This window comes from Rana temporaria, chromosome 6 (assembly GCF_905171775.1).
Source record: "Rana temporaria chromosome 6, aRanTem1.1, whole genome shotgun sequence".
Taxonomy (NCBI): domain Eukaryota; kingdom Metazoa; phylum Chordata; class Amphibia; order Anura; family Ranidae; genus Rana; species Rana temporaria.
Window position 1 is genome coordinate 33,389,066 of NC_053494.1, and position 24,129 is coordinate 33,413,194.

Here is a 24,129-nt window from a genome sequence, read left to right on the forward strand (position 1 = left end):
CTGGGGGGGGTGACCGATCTATGTCCCTATGTACAAGGGACACAGATCGGTCTCCTCTCCAGAGACAGCACCGCTGTCTCTGTGTAAAACGGCTTCGAGAGATGATCTCATATGTTTACATATGAGATCATCTCTCATTGGCCGCACAGATCGCATCGCATCGCAAACGGCCACTCTGATTGGCCGTTCGCGATCTGTAATTGGCTGTGTCCAAGGGACACGGCCAACACAGAGTTTCCCCGCTGCGCGTTCTTGAGCGCGCGCGGGGAACGCGCAAAGGGGCGGACGTCAATTGACGTCCACTTGGATTTTGGGATCTGCGCTGTAGCCGTCATTTGACTATAGCGCGGATCCCAAGCGGTTAATTCTTCCTGAGTGAGATACACCAACAAGCCCCGTTTGACTCCTCAGGCATAAGCCTCGCTGGGTCCAACTCGTTTGGTAAGCCTTCAATCTTCACGGTGGTGGATTACCTACAGACAACTGATTATATAGTCATTTTCATTTCAGTGGAATTTTTTGGACTTTATACTTGTTTACCAACACACTTGGTTTATTGTCACTTTGGTGTTTATTAACACAATCACCTTGATGTTCAATATAGATATTTATCTATCTCTTTGTACATCTATACACTTTGTTTATCAGGATGTTTGTGTTTTATGCACCATTCATTTTAGTTGTTTTATTAACCACTTCCATACCAGGCACTTGCGCACCTTCCTGCCCAAGCCAATTTTCAGCTTTCAGCGCTGTCGCACTTTGAATGACAATTGCGCGGTCATGCTACACTGTACCCAAACAATTTTTTTATCATTTTGTTCCCACAAATAGAGCTTTCTTTTGGTGGTATTTGATCACCTCTGCGATTTTTATTTTTTGCGCAACAACTATAAAAAGACCGAAAATCTTGTGTTTTTTTATTTTTTTTTGTGAACAAGTAAGTTTTCTTCTTCGATTGCGGGCACTGATATGGCGGCATGAAATCCTGCAGGACGTCAATAGACGTCCAGTCAGGATTTTACAACCACTTCCCAGACGTCAATTGTATATTGACCGGGCAGGAAGTGGTTAATATTCATTTATTACCTTCTGTGTGTATATTGAAATGAGCGCAGTCTAATGGTCCAATTCATATAGATAGCACCCTCTTATTCACCTATTCATATATTTTTTGATCACATCAAAATCATAATTTTCAGCGCCACACTTTAACATTTCCAAGAGTGTGAGATAATACATAGGAAGCCTATTGTCTAATTATCATAATTACATAGTTGGTAATGTTGAATAACACGGTCTAATTGGTTCAACCTGTGTGGGTGTGTTTGTGTCAAAAAAATTTCCTATAGCCCTGTATACTGTGTTTGCTAAGAGTTTTTTGAAACGGTCTATGCTTCCCACTAACGCCACCAATTGTGGTAGGGAGTTCACATCCTTACCTCTAAGGCCTTGTACACACGATCAGTCCAAACTGATAAAAAAGGAATGAAGTTCAGTTTCATCGGTCCAAACCTACCGTGTGTATGGCCCATCGGACTTTTGTCCTTCAGACCAAAGTTTTAGAACTTGCTTTAAAATTGGACCGATGGACACCTGACCGATCGGTCCAAACTGATGGTTAGTACGCAAAAGCATCAGTTCCAAACCCGCGCATGCTCAGAATCAAGTCGACGCATGCTTGGAAGCATTGAACTTCATTTTTCTCTGCACGTCGTGTTTTACGTCACTGCGTTGTACTCGATCGGATTTTGAACTGATGGTGTGTAGGCACATCAGACCATCAGACTTCAGCCTTCAGTCCGTTTCATCGGATGGACTGAGCGTGTGTACAGGGCCTAACAGTGAAAAAACACTCTTCACAGTTTAAAGGGGTTGTAAACCCTCCTGTGTTTTTTCACCTTAATGCAGCCTATGCATAATTTTATTTTTAATAGAACAAGATACTCAAAGGATACTGCGGGTCCTGCGTTCTCGGAAAGCCCCCTTTGTGAAGAAAAGGCAGGTCATGAATCAAGTATTTGGAAACTACCGTCAAAAAATGACAGAGGAGAGAAAACAAAAAGAAAAAGCAGGTTTGCATTTTTGTAATAGTCGAGAATGGAGAATCATTCCTCCCATATAGAGATTCAAAATGAGCTTGAGTGTCCTAACTCCTCTCTAACCTGAACTCCTGAAATTTACCCTTTTGGTATTCCATTGAGCTGCGTGCTGGGTCACTCCCCACCCCCAAATCACACGAGGATTGACCCAGCCCATGGCTTGGGGTACTAAAAGTTGGGAATTCAGAGCTCTGGTTACAGATGAGAATGCCCAAGCTCATCTCTTGGAGAGATCCAGAAGGGCAGCCATGTTGTCGTGTCTATGACTGCAGGGAGAATACTGGGAAAGATCACATTCATCTTTACTTTCACAGCATTCGTCCACTGGAGGATGGTAAATCCATTATTATTCATGCTCTGGGTCAACATTACACTTTTCAAGCAATGAATACTTTAATAAAAATGTAAGGGAACATTGTGACAAACTAGTTTTCTTTGATTGAATTTGTAGTCATGTCAACGTTTTTGTAAAACCCTTGTTGGCAATCACAGAAGTCAGACGTTTCTTGTAGTTGGCCACCAGGTTTGCTCACATCTCAGGAGGGATTTTGCCCCACTCCTCTTTGCAGATCCTCTCCAAGTCATTAAGATTTTCGAGGCTGATGTTTTGGTAACTCGAACCTTCAGCTCCGTCCACATATTTTTTTGGGGGTTAAGGTCTGGAGACTGGCTAGGCCACTCCAGGACCTTAATGTGCCTCTTCTTGAGCCACTCCTTTGTTGCTTTAGCTGTGTGTTTTGGGTCATCATTGTAACGGACTCCCAAATGGGACAGGGGTTAAATCCGTTCACGATATTCCATTCCACCCAAGACCGCTTATTGACACTCCACAATCGGGCAAGCGAACACGACCCATAAGAATTCCCCCCAGACACGAGACACACAGCTCTGTTCTGGTTTCAAATGCAAGACAACTTTAATGGTTGGCTCTCAAGTTTATATACAGTTCAAGTATGAAAGGAACCATCAAACTCTCCACCCACACATCACACCCTGGGGGGCTTCAATACACCTTCAGATGGCTAATTGCTAAACATTCCAGACATCTCGGCGCCGGGCTATAATTATCACTGCACCTGAGAAGTCACATTCCTTCATTAACAGAATTCAAACAAAACACCATCACACATTAAATCCCTCTCAATCCACATCTTTAGACAGACGTTCTGTCTCCGCATGAAAGGTATTCACACCTCTGAGCATCAATAGGCTTTAAACAGTGTTATTACACAATGAAAGGAAAAAAAAACAAGATGCGCTAAATAAATTTATACAAATTTTGATACCAAACAGCATGTAATAAATCAATGTCCATGAGTGAAGGTAAGGAAATAGAAGAAATAAAGTCCTTGAGGGGACGGCAAGGCTTCTATTCACCCGTGTAGTGAAAAGAGGAGATGAACCTTATAAATCCACAAATAAGTCCAAGGTTCTAAAAAGTGACTATCCCAAAGCAGTGATCCACCACCGAGAGCAAATTTTAGCCTCTTACCAGATGTCCGGCGGTCTCTTAACTAAAAGAAGACCCCAGAAAGCATATAAAAGATGAACCGTTGGAAATCAGAATGCAGGTGGGCTGAGCTGGAAACCAATCTTTATCTCATTCCGGTGCTTGCAGACACTGTCACTGATGGCTGTTCCCTGTGATCGGGAATGGTCATCAGTGACGTGTCATGTGTAGCCACGCCCCCCTAACAGTAAGAATCACTCCATAGGGAACACTTAACCCCTACAGCGCCACCTAGTGGTTAACCCCTTCACTGCCAGTGTAATTTTTACAGTAATCAGTGCATTTTTATAGCGCTGATCGCTGTAAAAATTACAATGGTCCCAAAAATGCGTCAAGTGTCCGAATGCGTCCGCCATAATGTCGCAGTCACAATAAAAATCGCTGATCGCCGCCATTTCTAGTAAAGAAAAAAATGAATAAAAATGCCATAAAACGAACCCCCTATTTTGTAAACGCTATAACTTTTGCTCAAACCGATCAATAAATGCTTATTGCGTTTTTGTTTTTTAATATGTAGAAGAATACACATCGGCCTAAACTGAGGAAAAAAAATATTTTTATATATTTTCGTTTCAATAGTTTTTATTAGTTTTGACAGTTTTAAACATAAGTGACATGAACAAAAAAAAAATACAAAGACACCTATAAGTGAGTTGGATCACAAGGTGAGGAGGCATCTTATCCATACAATACTAAGATGGTGTACATAACAGATGAGAGTAATTGGATACCCGTAACCCATCACGCCAGAAGGGCCATTTTTCATGTAGAACCGAGGTAATAGTACATCACCAAACTCAACATGACTAAAATGAGATAATACAACTGAAATAACAAGAAAAAGCAAACGGAATAGCAGACTGAAACTCGGGCATTAGAAACAGACGCAGTCAATCACCTTTAGCAGTGGGCAGTATATCTGCATTGTGTCAGGCAAGAGCTAACTCATGGAGGGCCAGGTCCGGGTTGAACCTTATACCATTCGTTCCAAGGTTCCCAGAATTTACTAATCTCTGTATTACCGACCCCGGAGGCAAATAGTTGTTCATATGAGCCATGGGTATTGATTATTTGGATAACTTCAGAAAGTGTAGGTCGAGGAGTGGTCTTCCAATGTCTGACCAAGGCTCAATTGAAAAGCCTGTGGCGTGCATAACACAACCCAAAAACTTCACCCGGTGCAGTAAAAAATGTGCACACACATAAAGAGTGAAACACAAAAAAAAATGTGACGGGTGCATCGTCAAGTGGCCCTCCGAAAAGGGCCCAGCTCTGATCCCCTGGGGCGTTAGGCTCCTGGCAGGGAAAAGAGTAAACTGCGGTCCATGCAGCCGAAGCCACATGGACCCACCTTGGCCCAAGCAGCCAAAGCCACAAGGACCGAACGTCCTGGGAGGGACTGCCGAAACAGAACCCTCCTCGGTGAGGCTCCCCCGAAGGGAGACCCCATGAGAGCAGGCGAACTAAGCCAGAAGGCCATGTCCACCCACTCCCAAGACTTTCAGAGCAGGCCCGAGGACCAGCACCCTACTCGTCACACTAAAAGTGCAGTGCACCAAACAAAAAGAAGACAAAACGTGACAAACGGGGGTAAAATAAAAAAGAAAGTGGGGGGAAAAGGAAGGTGGGAATGGTGAGTGGAAAGTGGCCACCTGGCAATACGATGGCCGGCCCTCCGGCCAGGAACAAAAATTCCTCTGGTCCTAGCCAAAAGGCTCGGCCCTAGAGGCAGGTGTTAAAAAGTGTGTTTGTGGAGATCGTGACCAAGGTGCCAAACGATGAGTGCCCCTCACACACTCGTGCAATGAATGGCACCCCTGGACTGCCACTCCAGGGGCACTATCTCCACAGGCTTTTCAACGGTCCGTCCTCCTCGTCTGGGGGTCCCCCTATCGGCATTCCTGGCTCCTCTTCAGTAAATGGCCCACTTTCAAAAGAAAGCCAATTTCTATGGGGGCACTCATTCAGGCTCGCTCCTGATCTGCCTTGTCCTCGTCTATTGACGCAGGCAGGGCGGCTCGTCACGCCCCCCCACTCCCTTGTCACAAAGCTTGATTGACAGCAACAGGAGCTGCTATTAATCTGCTCAGTGAGGAGGGACGGAGCTGGCAGAGATGCTGCTCTCATGCACATTGCTGGATCAAGATCAGGTAAATATAAGGGGGTGGGGGCTGGGAGGATTCTGCCTTTACAACCACTTTAAGAGGGACTATAGTCTTTTCACACACCCTGACATTCTGACTCGGAACAATTAGTGACTCAAGTATGAAAGAAAAGGGTCAGCATGACAGCTAGGTAATAAGTAATTGCAGAATCAGAGTCAACAATAGAAACCTCCATATTTTTCACAGGTGCTTGCTGCTAGTTCTCAGGTGGAACATAAATCTCAGGATTTGGTACTGTGCCCAAGAAGCTAATAGATTCGTTTTCAGGTGGTTAAAGAATGTTTGGTGGTCATGCATTTCTGACTCAAAACTGTTTTAAGCAAGTGTGTGTGTGTGTGTGTGTGTGTGTGTGTGTGTGTGTGTTTTTTTTTTTTTACCTTGTGGGTTATATTGTCAGTCTTTCACTGTTGTTTTATGTTTCCTTCATGCCAAAGCATCTCCTCCTCAAGTTCAGATTCAAGAAGTGATCCATCCAGATTCTCGCAGTGTGGCCTACAGGAAGTGCCCCAGGGACGGTCAGAGCACCAGCACACAATGGTTCACCCCGTCTGACAATAGTTTTAGCTTCAATTTCTGCCCAGAAAAAACTGATGACCATGCAGAAGCTGGGCCAGAAAACACAGAGGACAGCCAAGCCACGTGTAAACAGACCGACGTCAACAGTAAAGGCAACCTGTTGGGCACTGAGGAAGGGTCTGGCTTCACCTTCAGTTTCCAGATCCCAGAGGATACAGTATCTTCATCTCCGAACTGTGAAGGTCTTGCCTCTACTGCAGACACTTCAACCGACAAGCCCAGCACTAATCATTCATTGTCGGCGGTCAAAAATGTTGCAGAGTCACAAGAAGCCTCATCGCAAAGTGTGTCTAGTTTGGGAGAGGCTTCAGGGTTATCGGCCAATCAGAACTTAACGCTGGAAGCTGCTTTGCAAAGTTTAACTGACTCTTCAAAGAAAAAGAAGAAGAAAAAGGCTCAGAAAAAGAATAATTGTGCCCAAGCAGAAAAGAAGGTGGAGGAACACAAAGCGGACACAGAGAAATCACCTCCAGCGAGGGAAGATGGTCAGGTAAGATGATTCACAGACGTTGGTATTTAAAAAGGACCTTGCATATTTGTTAAGGAATTGAAATATAGTTAACAAAAAAATGACCCCAGTTATATATTTGTGTAAGGAGCCTTGTCCGCCCATTCGTTCTTTGAAAATGCTGCCGCGCCCCTGGATTGAATGGGCGACTCCATGTTTACAGCCAAGTCAGTGTCCTTTGAACTCCAGACGGTGGTGTTGGACCCCCTCAGGGTAGATATGTTTTCCTACACGCTAAGATAGCAGGTAACCTATTATTAATCTTGGCTTGGTACGTTCCTCTCCATATAACTCCACCGATCTCGGTGTTGGATTCTATTTTATGGCCAAACATCCCTCTATACCGGCTATATGGTTGGGGAATTTTAATATGGTGGTTAATCCTTGTCTGGACTGAATGGGCCTGGGATCGCAGATGCCTCTGCTGGATTGGGACTCTAGGTTTAGTCGTCTGATGACGAGCTTTAATCTGGTGAATACCTGGCAGCACCTACATCCTAATCGACAGGCCTATTCTTGTTTCTCTAGTCCCACTCTACCATGTCCTGAATAGATTTAATTTGGCTCTCTCGTACCTTAATCCCGGGGATGCAAACTGCTAGGTCTGGCCCCTGACTGTCGGATCATTCGCCCTATTGAGTTGAGCTGACACCCTACAACATCCCCCTGATATTGAACTGGAGATTAAACCCCTTCTGGTTAAATGTTCTCCCTGATACTGACAGACTGGTCATGGAATGGAAATTCTTGTTTTGACACTAATGCTGATACGTCCTCACCACTGACAGTCTGGGAAGCGTTTAAAAAACATGCCCGAATGCTTCTCACCGAATACATTTCCAGGTTTAGAAGAAATTCTAAATCCGGCTATGTTCAAGCTACTGCTCAGCTGACTGAACTGGAAGAACAATACGCGTCATCACCTGTTACCCGCAGGGGCTGGTGCTCAAAATTTTTAGGGGGGGGCGCAAACAAACTGAAAAAAAAAATCAATTGCCCCTAACTGTGCCAATCGATTGCCGCCAACTGTGCATCCCCCGCCTGCCTGGCACTTGCCTGTCTCGGTGGGGCAGCGGTTACGGCAATGTCTTCCATGCTCCTCAATGTCTCCTGTCCTCTCTTCCCATCCTCTGCTATGATTGGACGCCCAATAGGCGTCCAATCGCAGCGCCTGTCGTTTTCGGCAGGTGACAGGTAACTATTTTGGTTATTTATACATTTTACCAATTGCACCATTCTATGCTCTTGGAGCGCAACACCATCTCTTGATTTTTTCCAGGTAACAGACCCAAGCACCTGATTGTCTGAGAGGCGGTTCAGTGTTAGGAAAGCAAATGAATATTCGCTTTCCTAACACAATGCTAAGTGAACAGCAAGCTCACTGTTTACCTTTTTGCACGCCTATGGCTCTAATCGGGTGCTTCCAAAAAATACCCAGCGCTGTAATTCAGGCTCGGCACCACTCGAAAAGAGGTCGGCACCTGAATAGGGGGTGGCAGAGGCGACCATAGATTCATGCATTGCATGAATCTATCTATGGTGATAGAGGGGTGGCAGGAGAGAGGGGGCGGCGCCAATGCGCCCCTTTATGGACGTACCGCCACTGCCTGCTACACTGGCACAACTGAACCTTGAAACTAGGGTGGTTGATCAGCTGTGCCAGAAGCGAGCTAGGCGCAAGTTATTAGTAAACAAAAGATCTTTGAACAGGGTGAACGTCCGGGTAAACTGCTGGCCTAGATTCCTCCTGTATTGTATTGTAACTGTACTGTCTGCACTAATGTTGTAAAGCGCTGCAAAAAATGTTGGCGCTTTATAAATCCTTTATAATAATAATGTCAAAAGTGTTAGGTAGTTGAAAATGCAGCACTTTCACTGTTGAATGAAGGTCTACTTGAAATGCATAGATTCATAAAAAGAAACTAAAGCAGTGCCAGCCGGAACTCTCCTATCTCGGTGAGTAAAAGTTTAATTGTGGTTGGTTGCTATGAGCAACAACATCATCGTGACTTTAGCTAGTCATTCATTAATGCTGTGATCATATTATCTGGAGATTCATGATGTAAAATTACAACCAGTAAATGCAAATTGTGTACATATTTATTTAACAAAGTAACCTGTTGCCTCTCATGTCACAGTTGGGAGACAGTGACTTGCAGAGGGAGCTGGACTGGTGTGTGGAACAGCTGAAAATAGGACTACAGCGAAAGAAGTCAACATCCAAACAAGGTAAGGATATCCCTTTTTGTATTAAAGCAGCCTTGATATATATATAGGCCCAGATTCACAAAGCACTTACGCAGACGTATCTCGAGATACGCTGCGTAAGTGTAAGTATGCGCCGTCGTATCTATGCGCCGTGCCCATAAACTGAGATACGCCTGAAAATAGGCTTCATCCGACTGACGTAACTTTCCTACGCCGGCGTATCGTGGGCGCATATTTACGCTGGGCGCATTTGCCGCTCCCATTTATTTTCTATGCACATATGCAAATGAGGGAGATACGCTGATTCACGAACGTACTTGCGCTGTGGTTTGCGTAAGTCCGGCGTAAAGTTATTCCCCATATAGGAGGCGCAACTCATGCAAAGGTATGGACCAGGGAACAGAGCCGTCGTATCTTTTGTCGTTTACGTTGTACGTGAATAGGGTTGGGCGTAGGTTACGTTCACGTCGTAGGCAGTGATCCGTCGTATCTTAGGGAGTAGTTCTGACGTGTTTCTGAGCATGCGCACGGGGATGCGTCCACGGGACGGCGCATGTGCCGTTCATTTTAAGTACTTCTATGGTGCTTGCCCCATCATTTGCATGGGGTCACGTCTCATTAGCATGGCTCACGCCCACTTCCACCTACGCTGGCTTACGCCGAGGAAACCCAGCGTATCTTTAAGAGCGAGTGGGAGCGAGTGCTTGGTGAATCCAGTGCTTGCCTCTGTGCGCTGCGTTGGCCTAGCGTATATTAGATACGCTACGCCCGCATAAATATGAATGACTTGTATAGCGCAACTCATGCGAACTGAATCGCCTCTGGGCGATGTATGTGAACCTGGGCCATACTGTGTGTGTCACAATAAGCTGATGGAGGATATACTTTGAAATCTAACTTAAGCCAAAGTGTTTTTTTTTGGGGGGGTTTGGATAGAGTGCGGAAGAGTTTTTAAATCTTTTTCAGATTTTTATCGCCATCTATAACCCCCATTGGGCAGAGCGCAAGACTTTTTTTTTTTTTTAAAAGCTGGCGGTTGGCATACACAGCATGCCTGTAGCTGCAGCTCTTTATTTCAGACTCATTTCTGACCAGAATCCTACATGTAAATCGTCTTTTGCTCTGAGGCTACACAATGGTGTCCCACATAGTACTAATGGCAGCATCATTTTGTTGCAGCTGCCCTGCACCATGCAATCACCACACGACAAAGATCTGCATGGTTTGTATAGGTAAGGGGGTCATCTCCCAGGGAAAGAGTTTGATGTTAAAAGGGTGCATTCCGGTGCTAACTGGGATCTCTGTATTTTAGTCCAACATGCCCAACTAATAGAAGCTCATCATGGGAAATGAGCCAAAGATCCTACCCAAAACATGGAAGGTCTTCTTCCAAATTACAGAGATTCCACTATTAAGAGTGCTCCAGATCCTGTTCAAGAGAATTGCTGCCTTCTATACACTCCATCAAGGATTACTGCTGGACAAGAGTGTTTGAAAATACTGTTTGACAGAGGAAACCAAGGGACAACAGTGCTGAAAGCATGGAGGGTGATCTGCGTTATGCTTGTTATGAGGTCCCTGACAGAGTTCTCTTCATACCTAGGCAGGCCACATGCAGATCCCTCCATAAACGAGCAACCTTGTGAGACAAACCAGGCCTCATCCCCTTTGTTACCTCCCCTTCGCAAATTTCAGCGGAAGGAGAACTTTCTGATGGTGAGGAAGAGAAGATGTATGTAGACCGATTAAGTTATATTCAGACTTTAACTTCACCCTCAGAGCTCTTTATTTTGGGTTCAAGCAAGCTATTCGTTTGGAAAAGCCAGGAGAGGCCCCCCAATGATCCCTGAATTGCTATTCCTATGTGGGAAAAATTGCACAGTATTTTTTCTAATGGAGGAAGTACAAGGAGTGTCTAAAAAGTTCAGTGAAAGGTCCCTCAACATGGGCCAGGTGTATGCACATGGCTATCCCAGAGACGCGTCAAAAAATTCCACCTACAGAGGAGTACATGTGACCATCAGGGTAAACCTGCTGTAGACAGTCGAACGTGTGAGGCCTCGTACACACGGACAGACAATCCGATGAAAACGGTCTGCCGGTCCGTTTTCATCGGACATGTCCGCTGCCGGATTTTGGTCTGATGTGTGTACACACCATCAGACCAAAATCCCCGCGGACAGCGAACGCGGTGACGTGGTCGCGACGATGACGCGGCGAGGTGCGCGACCCTGGAAGGTCAATGCTTCCACGCATGCGTCTAATCACTTTGACGCATGCAAGGGCTTTCGGCCGAGCGGACATGTCCGGTGAGTCGTACAGACGACCGAACATGTCCGACGGACAGGCTTCCAGCGGACATGTTTTATAGCATGCTATGAAACATTTGTCCACTGTTAACCTGTCCGCTAGGCCGTGAATCCGGTCTGGTCGGCCGTACAGACGACCGAACATGTCCACGTAAACTGGTCCTTAGAGGTAGGGTCACAGTGTAGTGGAGCTTTGGATTGGGGTAAGCAGAAGATCTGTTCCCGGTTTGTGCCGCAGACGAACAGAAAGCAAAACGCATGGAAACCTCTGGAGATTTCATTACCATGTGTGACCAGGATTCATCCTTTGCTGTAAACCATCGTCACAGGGGGTGAGACCTGATGCTATCGGTTCAATCTGGAATCCAAGCGGAAAACGGTGGAATGACGTTCACCGTCATTCCCGTGACCCAAAAAGAGTCGCCTGCAAAACTCCAAGGTCAAGACAATGTTCATCGATTTCTTTGACAACGATGGCATCATCCATAAGGAATTTGTTCCTGCGGTTCCAACCGTGAGTATTCTATGAGGAAGTTTTTGTTTGGCCAGAGTTGCACAGGACTGGACAGTGGATGTTGCTGCACAATAATGCGCCTGCGCACTGTGGGATCCATGTGCACCAATTCTTGGCTCTGGGCTGCATACCTGTTCTCAATCATCCACCGTACTCCCCTGATCTGGCGCCTGCAGACTTATTTCTGTTTCCCTGCTTGAAGGGCGTTGTGAAAGGCGCACATTTTGCAGACGTTGCGGCAATTCAAGAACGTGTAACGGCGGTTCTGCAATTGATTCATAAAAAGGCCTTTGACAGTTTCCGGAAGCTGTTTGAACGTTGCTTGTGAAGAATATCGATTATTTTGAAGACCAATAACGGTAATTTGTTTATCTTCTGTTTTGTTTGTTTTCGGATACCATTCACCAAACTTTTTAGACACCTCCGTACATTTTATTATAAAGGACGAACAGAAGAAGACAAACAAGAAGCTAAAGCCCCAGAACCACCAGATAAAGCCCTCCTTGTTGACAGACTCGGATGTGGCCACCCAGTAGTGGATGCAGCAGTGGTGAGGTTGGCCAGCAATGTTAGTCTTAGGCCCCGTACACACGACCGAACATGTCTGCTGAAACTGGTCCGCGGACCAGTTTCAGCAGACATGTTCGGTCGTGTGTAGGCCCGAGCGGACCGGATTCCAGCATACATTTGCCCGCCGGGCCTTTTTCCAGCGGGCAAATATTTCTGGACTTGTTTTAAAACAGCCCGCTGAAATCCTGCCCGCTCGGACATGTTCGGTCGTCTGTACAGACCTACCGTACATGTCCGAGCGCCCGCCATCCCTCGCATGCGTCGAATGACTTTGACGCATGCGTGGAAGCATTGAACTGGCAGGGCCGCCCACGTCGCCGCGTCATCGTCGCGGCGACGGCGCGGACACGCCCCGCATATTGTTTACGCGCGGATTTCTGTATGATGATGAGTACAGCCACCATACAGAAATCCCCGGGCAGACATGTACGGTGAAAACGGTCCGACGGACCGGTTTCATCGTACATGTTTGCTCGTCTGTACCCGGCCTAATGATGGAGCACTCTATTGGGTTAATGTACTAAAACTGGAGAGTGCAAAATCTGGTGGTGGTATATTCCAGGATGTAAAGTAAGGCTGGCCATACATGGTCAAATTTCGAAGGAATTTTACTTTTGAAAATCAGAAAATTTGTGTGTGTTGTGATCCGATTGGTGCCACCATTGATTTTGAAATTCAGCCAACCAAGCCTTCAATTTCATCTCAAGTTGGAACAAAAAAAGAATTTTCATGGCTGAGAATCTTCTTTTCTTTCTGGGAATTTTCTTTTCTTGCACATGGGCATTTACTTTTTCGATTACATTTTTTGCACAATTCTCCCATCATTAATTAAAAAATTCCAACATGCCCGACTGCTCCAATTCGATGGCCGCATGAAAATCGTCTGTTGCTGCAGCCCACTAATGGTGCGAAATACTAACAAAAATTCTTAGATAAGATTTTCGAAAGAAAATTCTCTCGAGATTCGACCCATGCCTTGGTAAACTAAATTAATTGTCTGCCCTTACTCAAGCTGGCCACGACCAGAAATGCTAAGGGGGCATTTTATGAAGTGATTTCTCAACATAATAAAGCATGAAGACGTGGGTGAGTTTTCTTTTGAATATACAAAATGTCATTTTTGGTTTGTGGTGCTCGGAAGAAGTGTAGTTCCACTTTGACCTTGCATGATGCACAGGGCTGAAAAGGTGTATAGTTTAATGCTTACAAAAAGGGACTTTTTCGGTTTGCGTACATCTCAGAATCTATACAAACTTTTCTAACCAGCAAACCAGATTACCAAAAATACAGTGTGATAGAGGAACTCATAACGAGGTCACCCATATAGGAAAAAAAGATTAATAAACCACATTCATTAACCACTTTAATTGCACATAGAAACCTGTCCTACTTACCAAGCTTCCTTATTGAGTTTGTATAGCACTCATTAGGACGAATTGTTGGTAATCTGATATGCATCACAATTGTCATCTAATGTAGCTTGCCAATATCTTGGGAAAATCTCATCTATAACATGCATGTATTTACCATTGATCTGTATTCGCTTCATGTAAACTCTTCCCAGTTTTGTTGTCTTCTGCAGCATATCCAAAAATGTAGCATATCCACACTTTTAGGTAGATTCACGTAGGGGCGCCTAACTTTAGGGCGGCCTAGCCTTTTTAGGCTACACCGCCGTAAATTAGTTAGGCTAGTAGTGATTCTCAAACCACTTACCTGCTAATTTTCGGCGGCGTAGCCTAAAACGAGCGGGCGTAAGGGCGCCTAATTCAAATGACTTGGAGGGGGGCGTGTTGTATGGAAATGAGGCTTGACCTCACGTTTATTGACGTTTTTTGACACTGCGCATGCGCCGGGCGACTACATTTCCCAGTGCGCATTGCGGCTAAGTAGGCCGCACGGGCCTATTGATTTCGACGCGGACGTAAACGGCGTGACTCCCGATTCGCGGACGACTTGCGCAAACGACGTTCACATTTCGAAATTTGCGGCGGGAACGGCGGCCATACTTAACATTGGCTAGGCCACTAGAGCATAGCTCTAACTTTAGGCGGCCTATCCCTTACGGAAACGACGTAATTCGACGGCATAGGCCTGGCGTACGTTTGTGTTCGGTCGTGAATCGGCGTATCCCCTCATTTACATAATCTACGCCGGCCGCAATGGAAGCGCCATCTAGTGACCAAAAGAAACATTGCAATCTAAGATAGAACGGCACAAGCCGGCCTATCTTAGATATGTTTAAGTGTATCTCTGTTTGAGCATACACTTAAACATAGGTCGGCTTAGATTCAGAGTTAGGTCGGCTTATCTGTAGATAAGCCGGCCTAACTCTTTGTGAATCTACCTATTTGTGACCATAATTTCCTTTATTAAATCTCTGACAGTCCTTTCATGCATCACATATATTGAACATTACATGCAGTCATTTGATGATGTGATTTGATGTCGGGCTGCATTTGAGGCTTCCCTTTAGCTCATACCGTATATACTCGCGTATAAGCCGAAGTACCTAATTTTACCACCAAAAAAATGGGAAAACGTACTGACTTGAATATAAGTCTAGGGTGAGAATGCAGCAGCTACTGTAAGCGGGAAAAGAGGGTCAACAATGCCCATTTGCACGCCTCACTGTGCCCATTTGCACGCCTCACTGTGCCTGAGGCAGTGTACCTGAAATTATTGACAGGCTGCGGGCGTCCATTCGTTGTTTAAAAGTCGTGGTCTTCTCCTGGTCCCTTCAGTGATGGGCGTTTCTCAGCAGACACAGTTCCACCAATCAAGGACATCCTCTTGTCCGAGGATGATGAAAGGACGTCCGAGGATGTGATTGGTGGAACACTGAACACAGTGTCTGCTGGGAAACTGAGTCCGAGGATGAGAGAATGTTCGTGATGGGCGGAACTGTGTCTGCTGAGAAACGCCTATCACGGAAGGGACCAGGAGGAGACCGTGACTTTTAAACAATGGACACAAAAAAACCAAGTAAAACGTAATTATTTCAATTTTCTTTACTAGGTGAGCATAATTGTTTTTAAAATCCCAAACCTTTAAATTTGTTCAGTGTTGACGGTGAGACAGGTTTTTCGTTAGTTTTTCTACGGTGAAATAGGCTTTAAGTGGGAAACTCCATTCAACTATAATTTTTTTTGTGCTAAAGACAAACTTTTATCAGCCTGATTATTTTACAATGTAATAAACCTGTCAAAGCGACAGAATCTACACAAATTGGGAAACAAAATCATATACAAAGAAAACGGTCTGGCTTAAAAAAAAAAAAAAAGTTAAAGTCCGCAGCTACAAATACTGTAGCCGCTGACTTTTAATAAGGACACTTACCTGTCCAGGGTGCCCGTGATGTCGACAGCCGAAGCCGAGCAATCACTCAGGTCTCGGCTGCCCCACCGCCATCCTCGGTGAGGGAACTAGTGAGACGTTGCAGCTTCGCTGCTCGATTCCCTACTGCGCATGCGCGAGCCGTGCGGCGCTATGTGAATGGGCGGTTGTCTCCTGGGACACACACAAGGTCCCAAAAGACACCGCTCCCCATTTCCCAGGAGGCAGCGCGACGAGGAGAAGAAAGAAGACCCACCGGACAAGGAAGAGGCATATTAGGAGATCTGCCTAGTAACAGCCACTTCTGGTAAGTATAAAACAAAATTTTGTTTTTTTTTTGTAGCCTTTTGGCTTTTTTCTTTTGGGTGGACCTCCGCTTTAAATATACTCCAAAAACACCCTCTACATAAAGAAAGTATTGTTACTTGTTTTCCCACAAATTTTACCTAACAAGCTCGATGAGTGAAATCAAGAGTTTCTGCTTTGGCAAAATTTAGCAAAATTGATTTGGGCTCCCTACGAGTCCATACACACTAGGCTCCACTCCTTCCTACGGGTCCATACACACTAGACTCCACTCCTCCCTACGGGTCCATACACACTAGGCTCCACTCCTCCCTACGGGTCCATACACACGAGACTCCACTCCTCCCTACGGGTCCATACACACTAGACTCCACTCCTCCCTACGGGTCCATACACACTAGGCTCCACTCCTTCCTACGGGTCCATACACACGAGACTCCACTCCTCCCTACGGGTCCATACACACTAGACTCCACTCCTCCCTACGGGTCCATACACACTAGACTCCACTCCTCCCTACGGGTCCATACACACTAGACTCCACTCCTCCCTACGGGTCCATACACACTAGACTCCACTCCTCCCTACGGGTCCATACACACTAGACTCCACTCCTCCCTACGGGTTCATACACACTAAACTCCACTCCTCCCTACGGGTCCATACACACTAGACTCCACTCCTCCCTACAGGTCCATACACACTAGACTCCACTCCTCCCTACGGGTCCATACACACTAGGCTCCACTCCTCCCAGTCTTCTGTGGCTGACTTTTTTTTTTTTTTTTTTTCATAGACTGGAACTAACTTTTCATTGTCGTCTTGTGCCCCAAAAGTACAGCTGCATCTGCCTGTCTTTGTTTTGTTTTTTGTGTTATGAAGAATCAGTTTTGATCCCGAGTTTCTCTTGTATAGTGGAAGAAGCAATGCGTACTATGAAAACACTGCGTAGCGAAAAAGTGGCATTGGTTAAGAAACGGCAAGTGATGCGCACAATGTTTGGCGATTATCGACAAAAGATGGAAGAAGAGAGACAGAAGCAACTAAAACTAATGCAGGCAGGTGAGTAACCCCCTAAGGTGACTTATGAAAACTGGAGCGGGTGTATAGAGCAGAAGTCTGTTACAATCAATAGGAAATGAAATGACATTCCTGAGTCTGCACCAGCAAAATAAATGAACCATTTTGATTGGTCTAATTGTGCTGTCTACAGGGCTCTGACAGCACTGTTGATTTTATATGGATTTGATTAAAACTTTTAGGCCCAGATTCTCAAAGGGCTTACGACGGCGCAACGCCATTTATGCCGTCGTAAGTCCTAATCTGGGCCGTCGTATCTATGCGACTGATTCTTAGAATCAGTTACGCCTAGATATCCATTAGATCCGACAGGCGTAAGGCTCTTACGCTGTCGGATCTTAAATGCATTTTTCTTTTTCGCCGCTAGGTGTCGTCTCCGTCGTTTTCCCTTTTGAGTATGCAAATTAGCTAAATACGCGAATTCCCGAACGTACGCGCGGTCGACACAGTGAAGTTACGACGTTTACGTTAGGTTTGCACGGCGTAAAGTTGCCCCTGCTATATGAGGGGCAACCAATGTTAAGAATGGCCGTCGTTCCCGCGTCAAAATTTAAAAATTTACGTTGTTTGCGTAAGTCGTCTGTGAATGGGGCTGGACGCCATTTATGTTCACGTCGAAACCAATGACGTCCTTGCGACGTCATTTGGAGCAATGCACCCTGGGATATTTTCCGGACGGCGCATGCGCTGTACTTTCGGCGCGGGAACGCGCTTAATTTAAATGCTCCACACCCCATACCCGGCTAATTTGAATTAGGCGGGCTCGCGCCGGGTGATTTACGCTACGCCGCCGTAACTTTACAGGCAAGTTCTTTGTGAATAAAGCACTTGCCTGTAAAACTTGCGGCGGCGTAACGTAAATGAGATACTTTACGCCCATCTACGAGAATCTGGGCCTTAATGCGCCAGTAAAAAAAAATTAAATTGTTCCATTTTGTGCTGAGAGGGGAAACCCGTGTCCAATTCGCAGTAGTGTGAACCCAGCCTAAAAGTTACATAGTTAGTCAGGTTAAAAAAAGACACAAGTCCATCTGGTTCAATCAAAAAAAAAACATACAATCCCATATACCCAATTCCATACCCACAGTTGATCCAGAGGAAGGCGAAAAACCCCAGCAGAGCATGATCCAATTTGCTACAGCAGGGGAAAAAATTCCTTCCTGATCCCCCGAGAGGCAATCGGATTTACCCTGGATCAACTTTACCTATAAATGTCAGTACCCAGTTATATTATGTACATTTAGGAAAGTATTCAGGCCTTTCTTAAAGCAATCTACTAGAACTGCTGGCCAGAACCACCTCTGGAGGGAGTCTGTTTCACATTTTCACAGCTCTTACTGTGAAGAAACCTTTCTGTATTTGGAGATGAAATCTTTTTTCCTCTAGACGTAAAGAGTGCCCCCTTTTCCTCTGTGATGACCTTAACCACTTAACGCCCCCTGCACGACTATTTACGTCCGCAAAATGGCACGGACAGGCAGATGGGCGTATATATATACGTCCTTGCCTTTCCGCGGGTCGGGGGTCCGATCGGGACCCCCGCTGCGGGCGGATTCCCTCGGGGAGCGATCCGGGACGACGGCGCGGCTATTCGTTTATAGCCGCTCCGTCGCGATCGCTCCCCGGAGCTGAAGAGAGCTGTATGTAAACACGGCTTCCCCGTGCTTCACTGTGGCGGCGCATCGATTGTGTCATCCCCTTTATAGGGGAGACACAATCGATGACATCAGACCTACAGCCACATCCCCCTACAGTTGTAAACACACACTAGGTGAAGCCTAACACGTTCAGGGCCCTCTGTGGTTAACTCCCAAACTGCAACTGTCATTTTCACAATAAAGATTGCAATTTAAATGCATTTTTTGCTGTGAAAATTACAATGGTCCCAAAAATGTGTCAAAATTGTCCGAAGTGTCCGCCATAATGTCGCAGTCACGAAAAAAAATCGCTGATCGCCGCCATTAGTAGTAAAGAAAAAAAGATTAATAAAAATGCAATAAAAATATCCCCTATTTTGTAAACGCTATAAATTTTGCGCAAACCAATCGATAAACGCTTATTGCGATTTTTTTTTTTTTTTACCAAAAATAGGTAGAAGAATACGTATCGGCCTAAACTGAGGGGGAAAAAAAAATTATATATGTTTTTGGGGGATATTTATTATAGCAAAAAGTAAAAAATATTGAATTTTTTTCAAAATTGTCGCTCTATTTTTGTTTATAGCGCAAAAAATAAAAACCGCAGAGGTGATCAAATACCACCAAAAGAAAGCTCTATTTGTGGGGAAAGAAGGACGCCAATTTTGTTTGGGAGCCACGTCGCACGACCGCGCAATTGTCTGTTAAAGCGACGCAGTGCCGATTCGCAAAACCTGGCCTGGGCATTTAGCTGCCTAAAGGTCCGGGCTTAAGTGGTTAAGTGAATAACTCAACACCAAGTTCACTATATGGACCCCTTATATATTTGTACATGTTAATCACACCTCCCCTTATTCTGCTCTTCTCAAAAAGCACATAAATTCAGCCCCTCTAATCTTTCCTCATACCTGAGCTCCTCCGTGCCTCTTATTAGTTTGGTTGCCCTTCTTTGCACTTTTTTCCAGTTCTCCTATATCCTTTTTGAGAACCGGGCCCAAATCTGAACTGCATATTCTGGATGAGATCTTGCTAATGATTTGTACAGGGGCAAAATGATATATCTCCCACCCCATCCCCTTAGTTGCCCAATTAGACAGTGCAGTGCAAAAGTGATCGGGTGGCTGTAGAACCACCTGCGTCACTTTTAAAAAAAAAGCCAATTGCTGGCTAAAATAAAATGACCCCCAAGCTCATGGCTGCAGCCGTGTTTCCATATTAGGGGACTCTGATGTGAAAAGATGGGGAGGACACACTGAGGAGGAATCTGAAGAAATGGGAGGGGTGGAATTGAGTCTGATGTGAAAATGGGAGGAAGGGAATAAGGACTTTGATGTAAAGGGGGGGGTGGCTCAGGACTTGTGGGGGGTGGGGTGCCTCAGGACTTGAAAGTTTTGTAAAAGTGGAGATCGACTTGGGACTCTGATGTGAAGGGGGAAGCAGGGGACTCTGATGTAAAGGTAGGGGGACTGAAGAGGAAGGGGTGAGGGGGACTAGGGATTCTGATGTTAAAGGAGGGATTTTTCTGTCACTTTGTGGGGCTTTGAGATTTTGCATACAGTGGAACCTCAGATTGCAAGTAAGGCGGTTAACAAATGTTTCGCAATTTTTTTTCAAATCCTGATTTGTTTTTCGAGCAGGATTCAAGACTGCGTTGTGCAGTACCGCATCAAACCAGAGGTGCAGGGGCACCGGTGACACTCTGAGCTGTTCGGAAATACTCCGTTCCCGAGTTCTTCCGAGCCTTTTCAAGGGTTCCCAAGGTGTTTACGAGTCTTTCTGAACGGTTTCCGAGTCTCTCCAGCGCCCCCCTTGGCCACATGCGGTATTGCATGCAATAAAAGTCAATGTGGAACAAATTATCTTTGTTTCCATGGACTTCTATGGGGAAACTCACTTTGATATGCGAGTGCTTTGGATTACAAGCACTCTCCTGGAACGGATTATACTCGTAATCCAAGGTTCCACTGTACTTTCAAAAGGCGCTTTAACTGAAAAAAGTTGAGAAACCCTGCGCTAGACTAAAGCCAGCCACAGACTGATTGAATTTCCATCTATCTATGGGCAAGCTAGTTGTACTGAATTTGATTAACCAACTTCAGTATAACCAGCCTGTCAGCTTTTTTTCGTTCGATCACTGCCAGCAACAATGGCCGCCAGAGATGATCATTTTATTCTGATGGTGGGGAAACCTCCCACTATCATACAATAGCTCTGTGGGATGGATTCCCCTATCAACACTGATTGCTTTGTTCGGGAAATCAGTTTTCTTTAAAGCGGAGTTCCACCCAAAAGTGGAACTTCCGCTTTAAGCACTCCTCATCCCCTTACATGCCACATTTTACATGTAATTTTTTTGGTAGGAGTGGGACTTCCTGTCCCACTTCCACCTACAGGCCACCTAGGCAACTCCTCCTCTCGCCTTAGGTGGCCCCTCCCTCTAGGTGATCTCTTGGGACACGTGACGGGTCCCAGGAGATCGCCTTCCACTCCTAGAGCACAGAGCGACTCGCGCATGCACAGTGCGTGCCTGGCCACGAAGCCGAAAGCTGTCACGGTCGGTTGCCCACACTATGAATGGAGGTGCTGGCGGAGAGGGGGGGAGAGGAGCGGAGCTCTGGGCGGCCTCATTGCTGGACCGTGGAGCAGGTAAGTCTCTTTATTAAAAGTCAGCAGCTACACTTTTTGTAGCTGCTGACTTTTGATAAACGTAAACAGGTTGGAATTCCACTTTAATCTGTGGTTGAAGGAAAGAAAATTGCATAATGTATGGCCTGCCTAAAGCTAGCCATATGCACATCAAATATTGCCGGATTCCTATTGAATCGGCCAAGAGTTGTCCTATCAGTGCCACCCGGCTTGACCAATAGTCGATTTTAAAAACTTTCTGAGCCTGTTGGAATCTTCTAGACTGAACATTGTTTGGGTATTCAGGCAGCCATGGATGCTGGGGATGCTGCTAGAGGTAGACCGATATATCGGCCGATATTTGGCCATTTTTGATAAATCGGCATCGGCCAAATATTATCAAAATTAGGCCGATCTTTTACACTGACCACCGTTCCTCCTCTCTTCTCCACACTCGGTGGCTCTGGCAGCTTCAAGCGACACGCTGAGTGTGAAACTGAAAAGTAACAGAGAGGATAGAGAGAGGAGCTGTCCACTCGATGTCAGGGGTGGGCGGGACCCAGCAGCTATATTACACTAGCCAATGGGATGGTATCTGGGCAGGCCGCTATGTGTATGTGGCCCGCCCCCTTTCTAAAGCAGCCCAATCATTGGCTGGTGCCATCTGTCAGTGCCAATTAGTGTCACCCGCCAGTGCCAACCACTGCCAGCCAGTGTCACCCGCCAGTGCCAACCAGTTCCAATTGCCAGTGCCACTGTCAATCAGTGCCACCTGCCAGTGCCATCTGTCAGTTCCAAACAGTGCCACCTGCCAGTGCCAATAGTGCCATCTGTCAGTTCCAAACCAGTGCCATCTGTCAGTTCCAAACCAGTGCCACCTGCCAGTGCCAATAGTGCCATCTGTCAGTTCCAAACCAGTGCCACCTGCCAGTTACAAACCAGTGCCATCTGCTAGTGCCAATAGTGCCATCTGTCAGTTCCAAACCAGTGCCACCTGCCAGTGCCATCTGTCAGTTCCAAACCAGTGCCACCTGCCAGTGCCAACCAGTGCCATCTGTACTGAGGACATCAAGTGTGTGCTAGAGTGACAGGAGTAAGCAGGAAGGCGTGAAGTAGGCAAGGTTTTTTTTTTTTTTTAAATCGGCCTAAAATATCGGCCACAAAAATAGGCATCATACATCGGCCGTCCCAATTTCTAAATATCGGCATCGGCCAGAGAAAAACCCATATCGGTCTACCTCTAGATGCTGCATACAATGGCCAGTGGTTGAGACTCCTCCATCCACGTTAATAGATACTTGACTAATCCTAAAATATTTTTTTTACATCTATTTGGAGTTCCAGTTTTTAGCATCTCTTCTTGTCTTGTAATTTGCAGCTGCTAAATCTGCACGGGTAACTGAAGTGCCAGAAACATTGAGACGGAAGAGCAGCAAAGTTTTCCGGAAGAGCGCACAAAAGTCCAACAGAGACACTGGACAGGACCTTCCCACCAGCTCCCAAGACTCAACTGCACAGCCCGCTCCTAACCAAGAAGGATTCACTTTCCAACCATCCCAGGAGCCATTCTTTTTCAATTTCTTGTAATTAACGACCTCATGGGGACATACTGTTGCTGTTATCGGTCCATGGATGGCCTACACCAGTGTGCCCCTCATCTTTCTTTTATTTAAAGGAGAGCTAAAGAAACACGATTTTAGTGCAAACTCAAGAAAGCTGCAAGGGAAAACGTATGCTTGTATAGTATGTCAGCTGAGTGACGGCTCTGCATCATCTTGGGCTGCTGACATGACGTCCAAGATGGCAGTAGCAAACGGCATTCTTAGAAGGCTTTAAGTGGTCAAACATGCATAAAATTAAATTAAATGTACCGTATTTATCGCGGTATAACACGCTCCCGTGTATACCGCGCACCCCTAAAGTGACCCCGAATCCTGTGGAAAAAGTTTTTTTTTGAACTTACAAGTTTGGTGTCTTGCGCGGTGTCCATCGGCGGCCTCGTCGGGTCCGGCGTCCTTCTGCGGCTTCGGGTGTCCTCTTCGGCGGGTCCGGCGTCCTTCTGCGGCTTCGGGTGTCCTCTTCGGCGGGTCCGGCGTCCTTCTGCGGCTTCGGGTGTCCTCTTCGGCGGGTCCGGCGTCCTTCTGCGGCTTCTGGTGTCCTTCTGCGGCAGGTCCGGTGTCCTCTTCGGCGGGTCCGGCGTCCTTCTGCGGCGTCCTCGCTCGTTTCCCGCGCCGAGTTTTGAATACTGCGCCGACATATACCGAGCGCAGTAAAGTCGGGCAGTCTCGGCAACTTCCGCGCTCACGTCCTGGACGTACAGGACGTCAGCGCGGGTAGCCGAGCATTGCCGACAATACACGAGTGTACTGCGCTCTGACACTCGTGTATTGTCGGCAATGCTCAGCTACCCGCGCTGACGTCCTGTACGTCCAGGACGTGAGCGCGGAAGTTGCCGAGACTGCCCGACTCTACCCGAGTGTACTGCGCTCGGTATATGTCGGCGCAGTATTCAAAACTCGGCGCGGGTATTGGCGTATACCGCGCACTCATGATTTTACCCTGATTTTCAGGGCAAAAACTTGCGCTGTATACGCCGATAAATACGGTACATATAATCTTATAGGCCAAGTGGCTGTATGTCATTGGTCGTGCTGCTATGCCTGCATAATCTCAGGAAACACGG

General features: G+C 46.1%; 1 protein-coding gene across 3 annotated transcripts in view; it reads left to right on the top strand.

Moving 5' to 3' along the window:
- The window catches only part of LOC120943369 (UPF0488 protein C8orf33 homolog), a 31,093-nt gene extending 7,722 nt beyond the window's left edge, over positions 1-23,371 (top strand). For 2 of the 3 annotated variants that reach the window (XM_040356621.1, XM_040356623.1), the window contains 5 exons: positions 1,938-2,075; positions 6,212-6,843; positions 9,000-9,090; positions 17,020-17,166; positions 22,825-23,371. In XM_040356621.1, coding sequence (XP_040212555.1) covers positions 1,938-2,075; positions 6,212-6,843; positions 9,000-9,090; positions 17,020-17,166; positions 22,825-23,033 — 1,217 coding nt within the window. In that variant the 3' untranslated portion in view covers positions 23,034-23,371. The remainder of the gene's footprint in view (positions 1-1,937; positions 2,076-6,211; positions 6,844-8,999; positions 9,091-17,019; positions 17,167-22,824) is intronic. The other variant, XM_040356622.1, reaches the window with a different exon arrangement.
- The last annotated feature ends 758 nt before the right edge of the window (positions 23,372-24,129 follow it).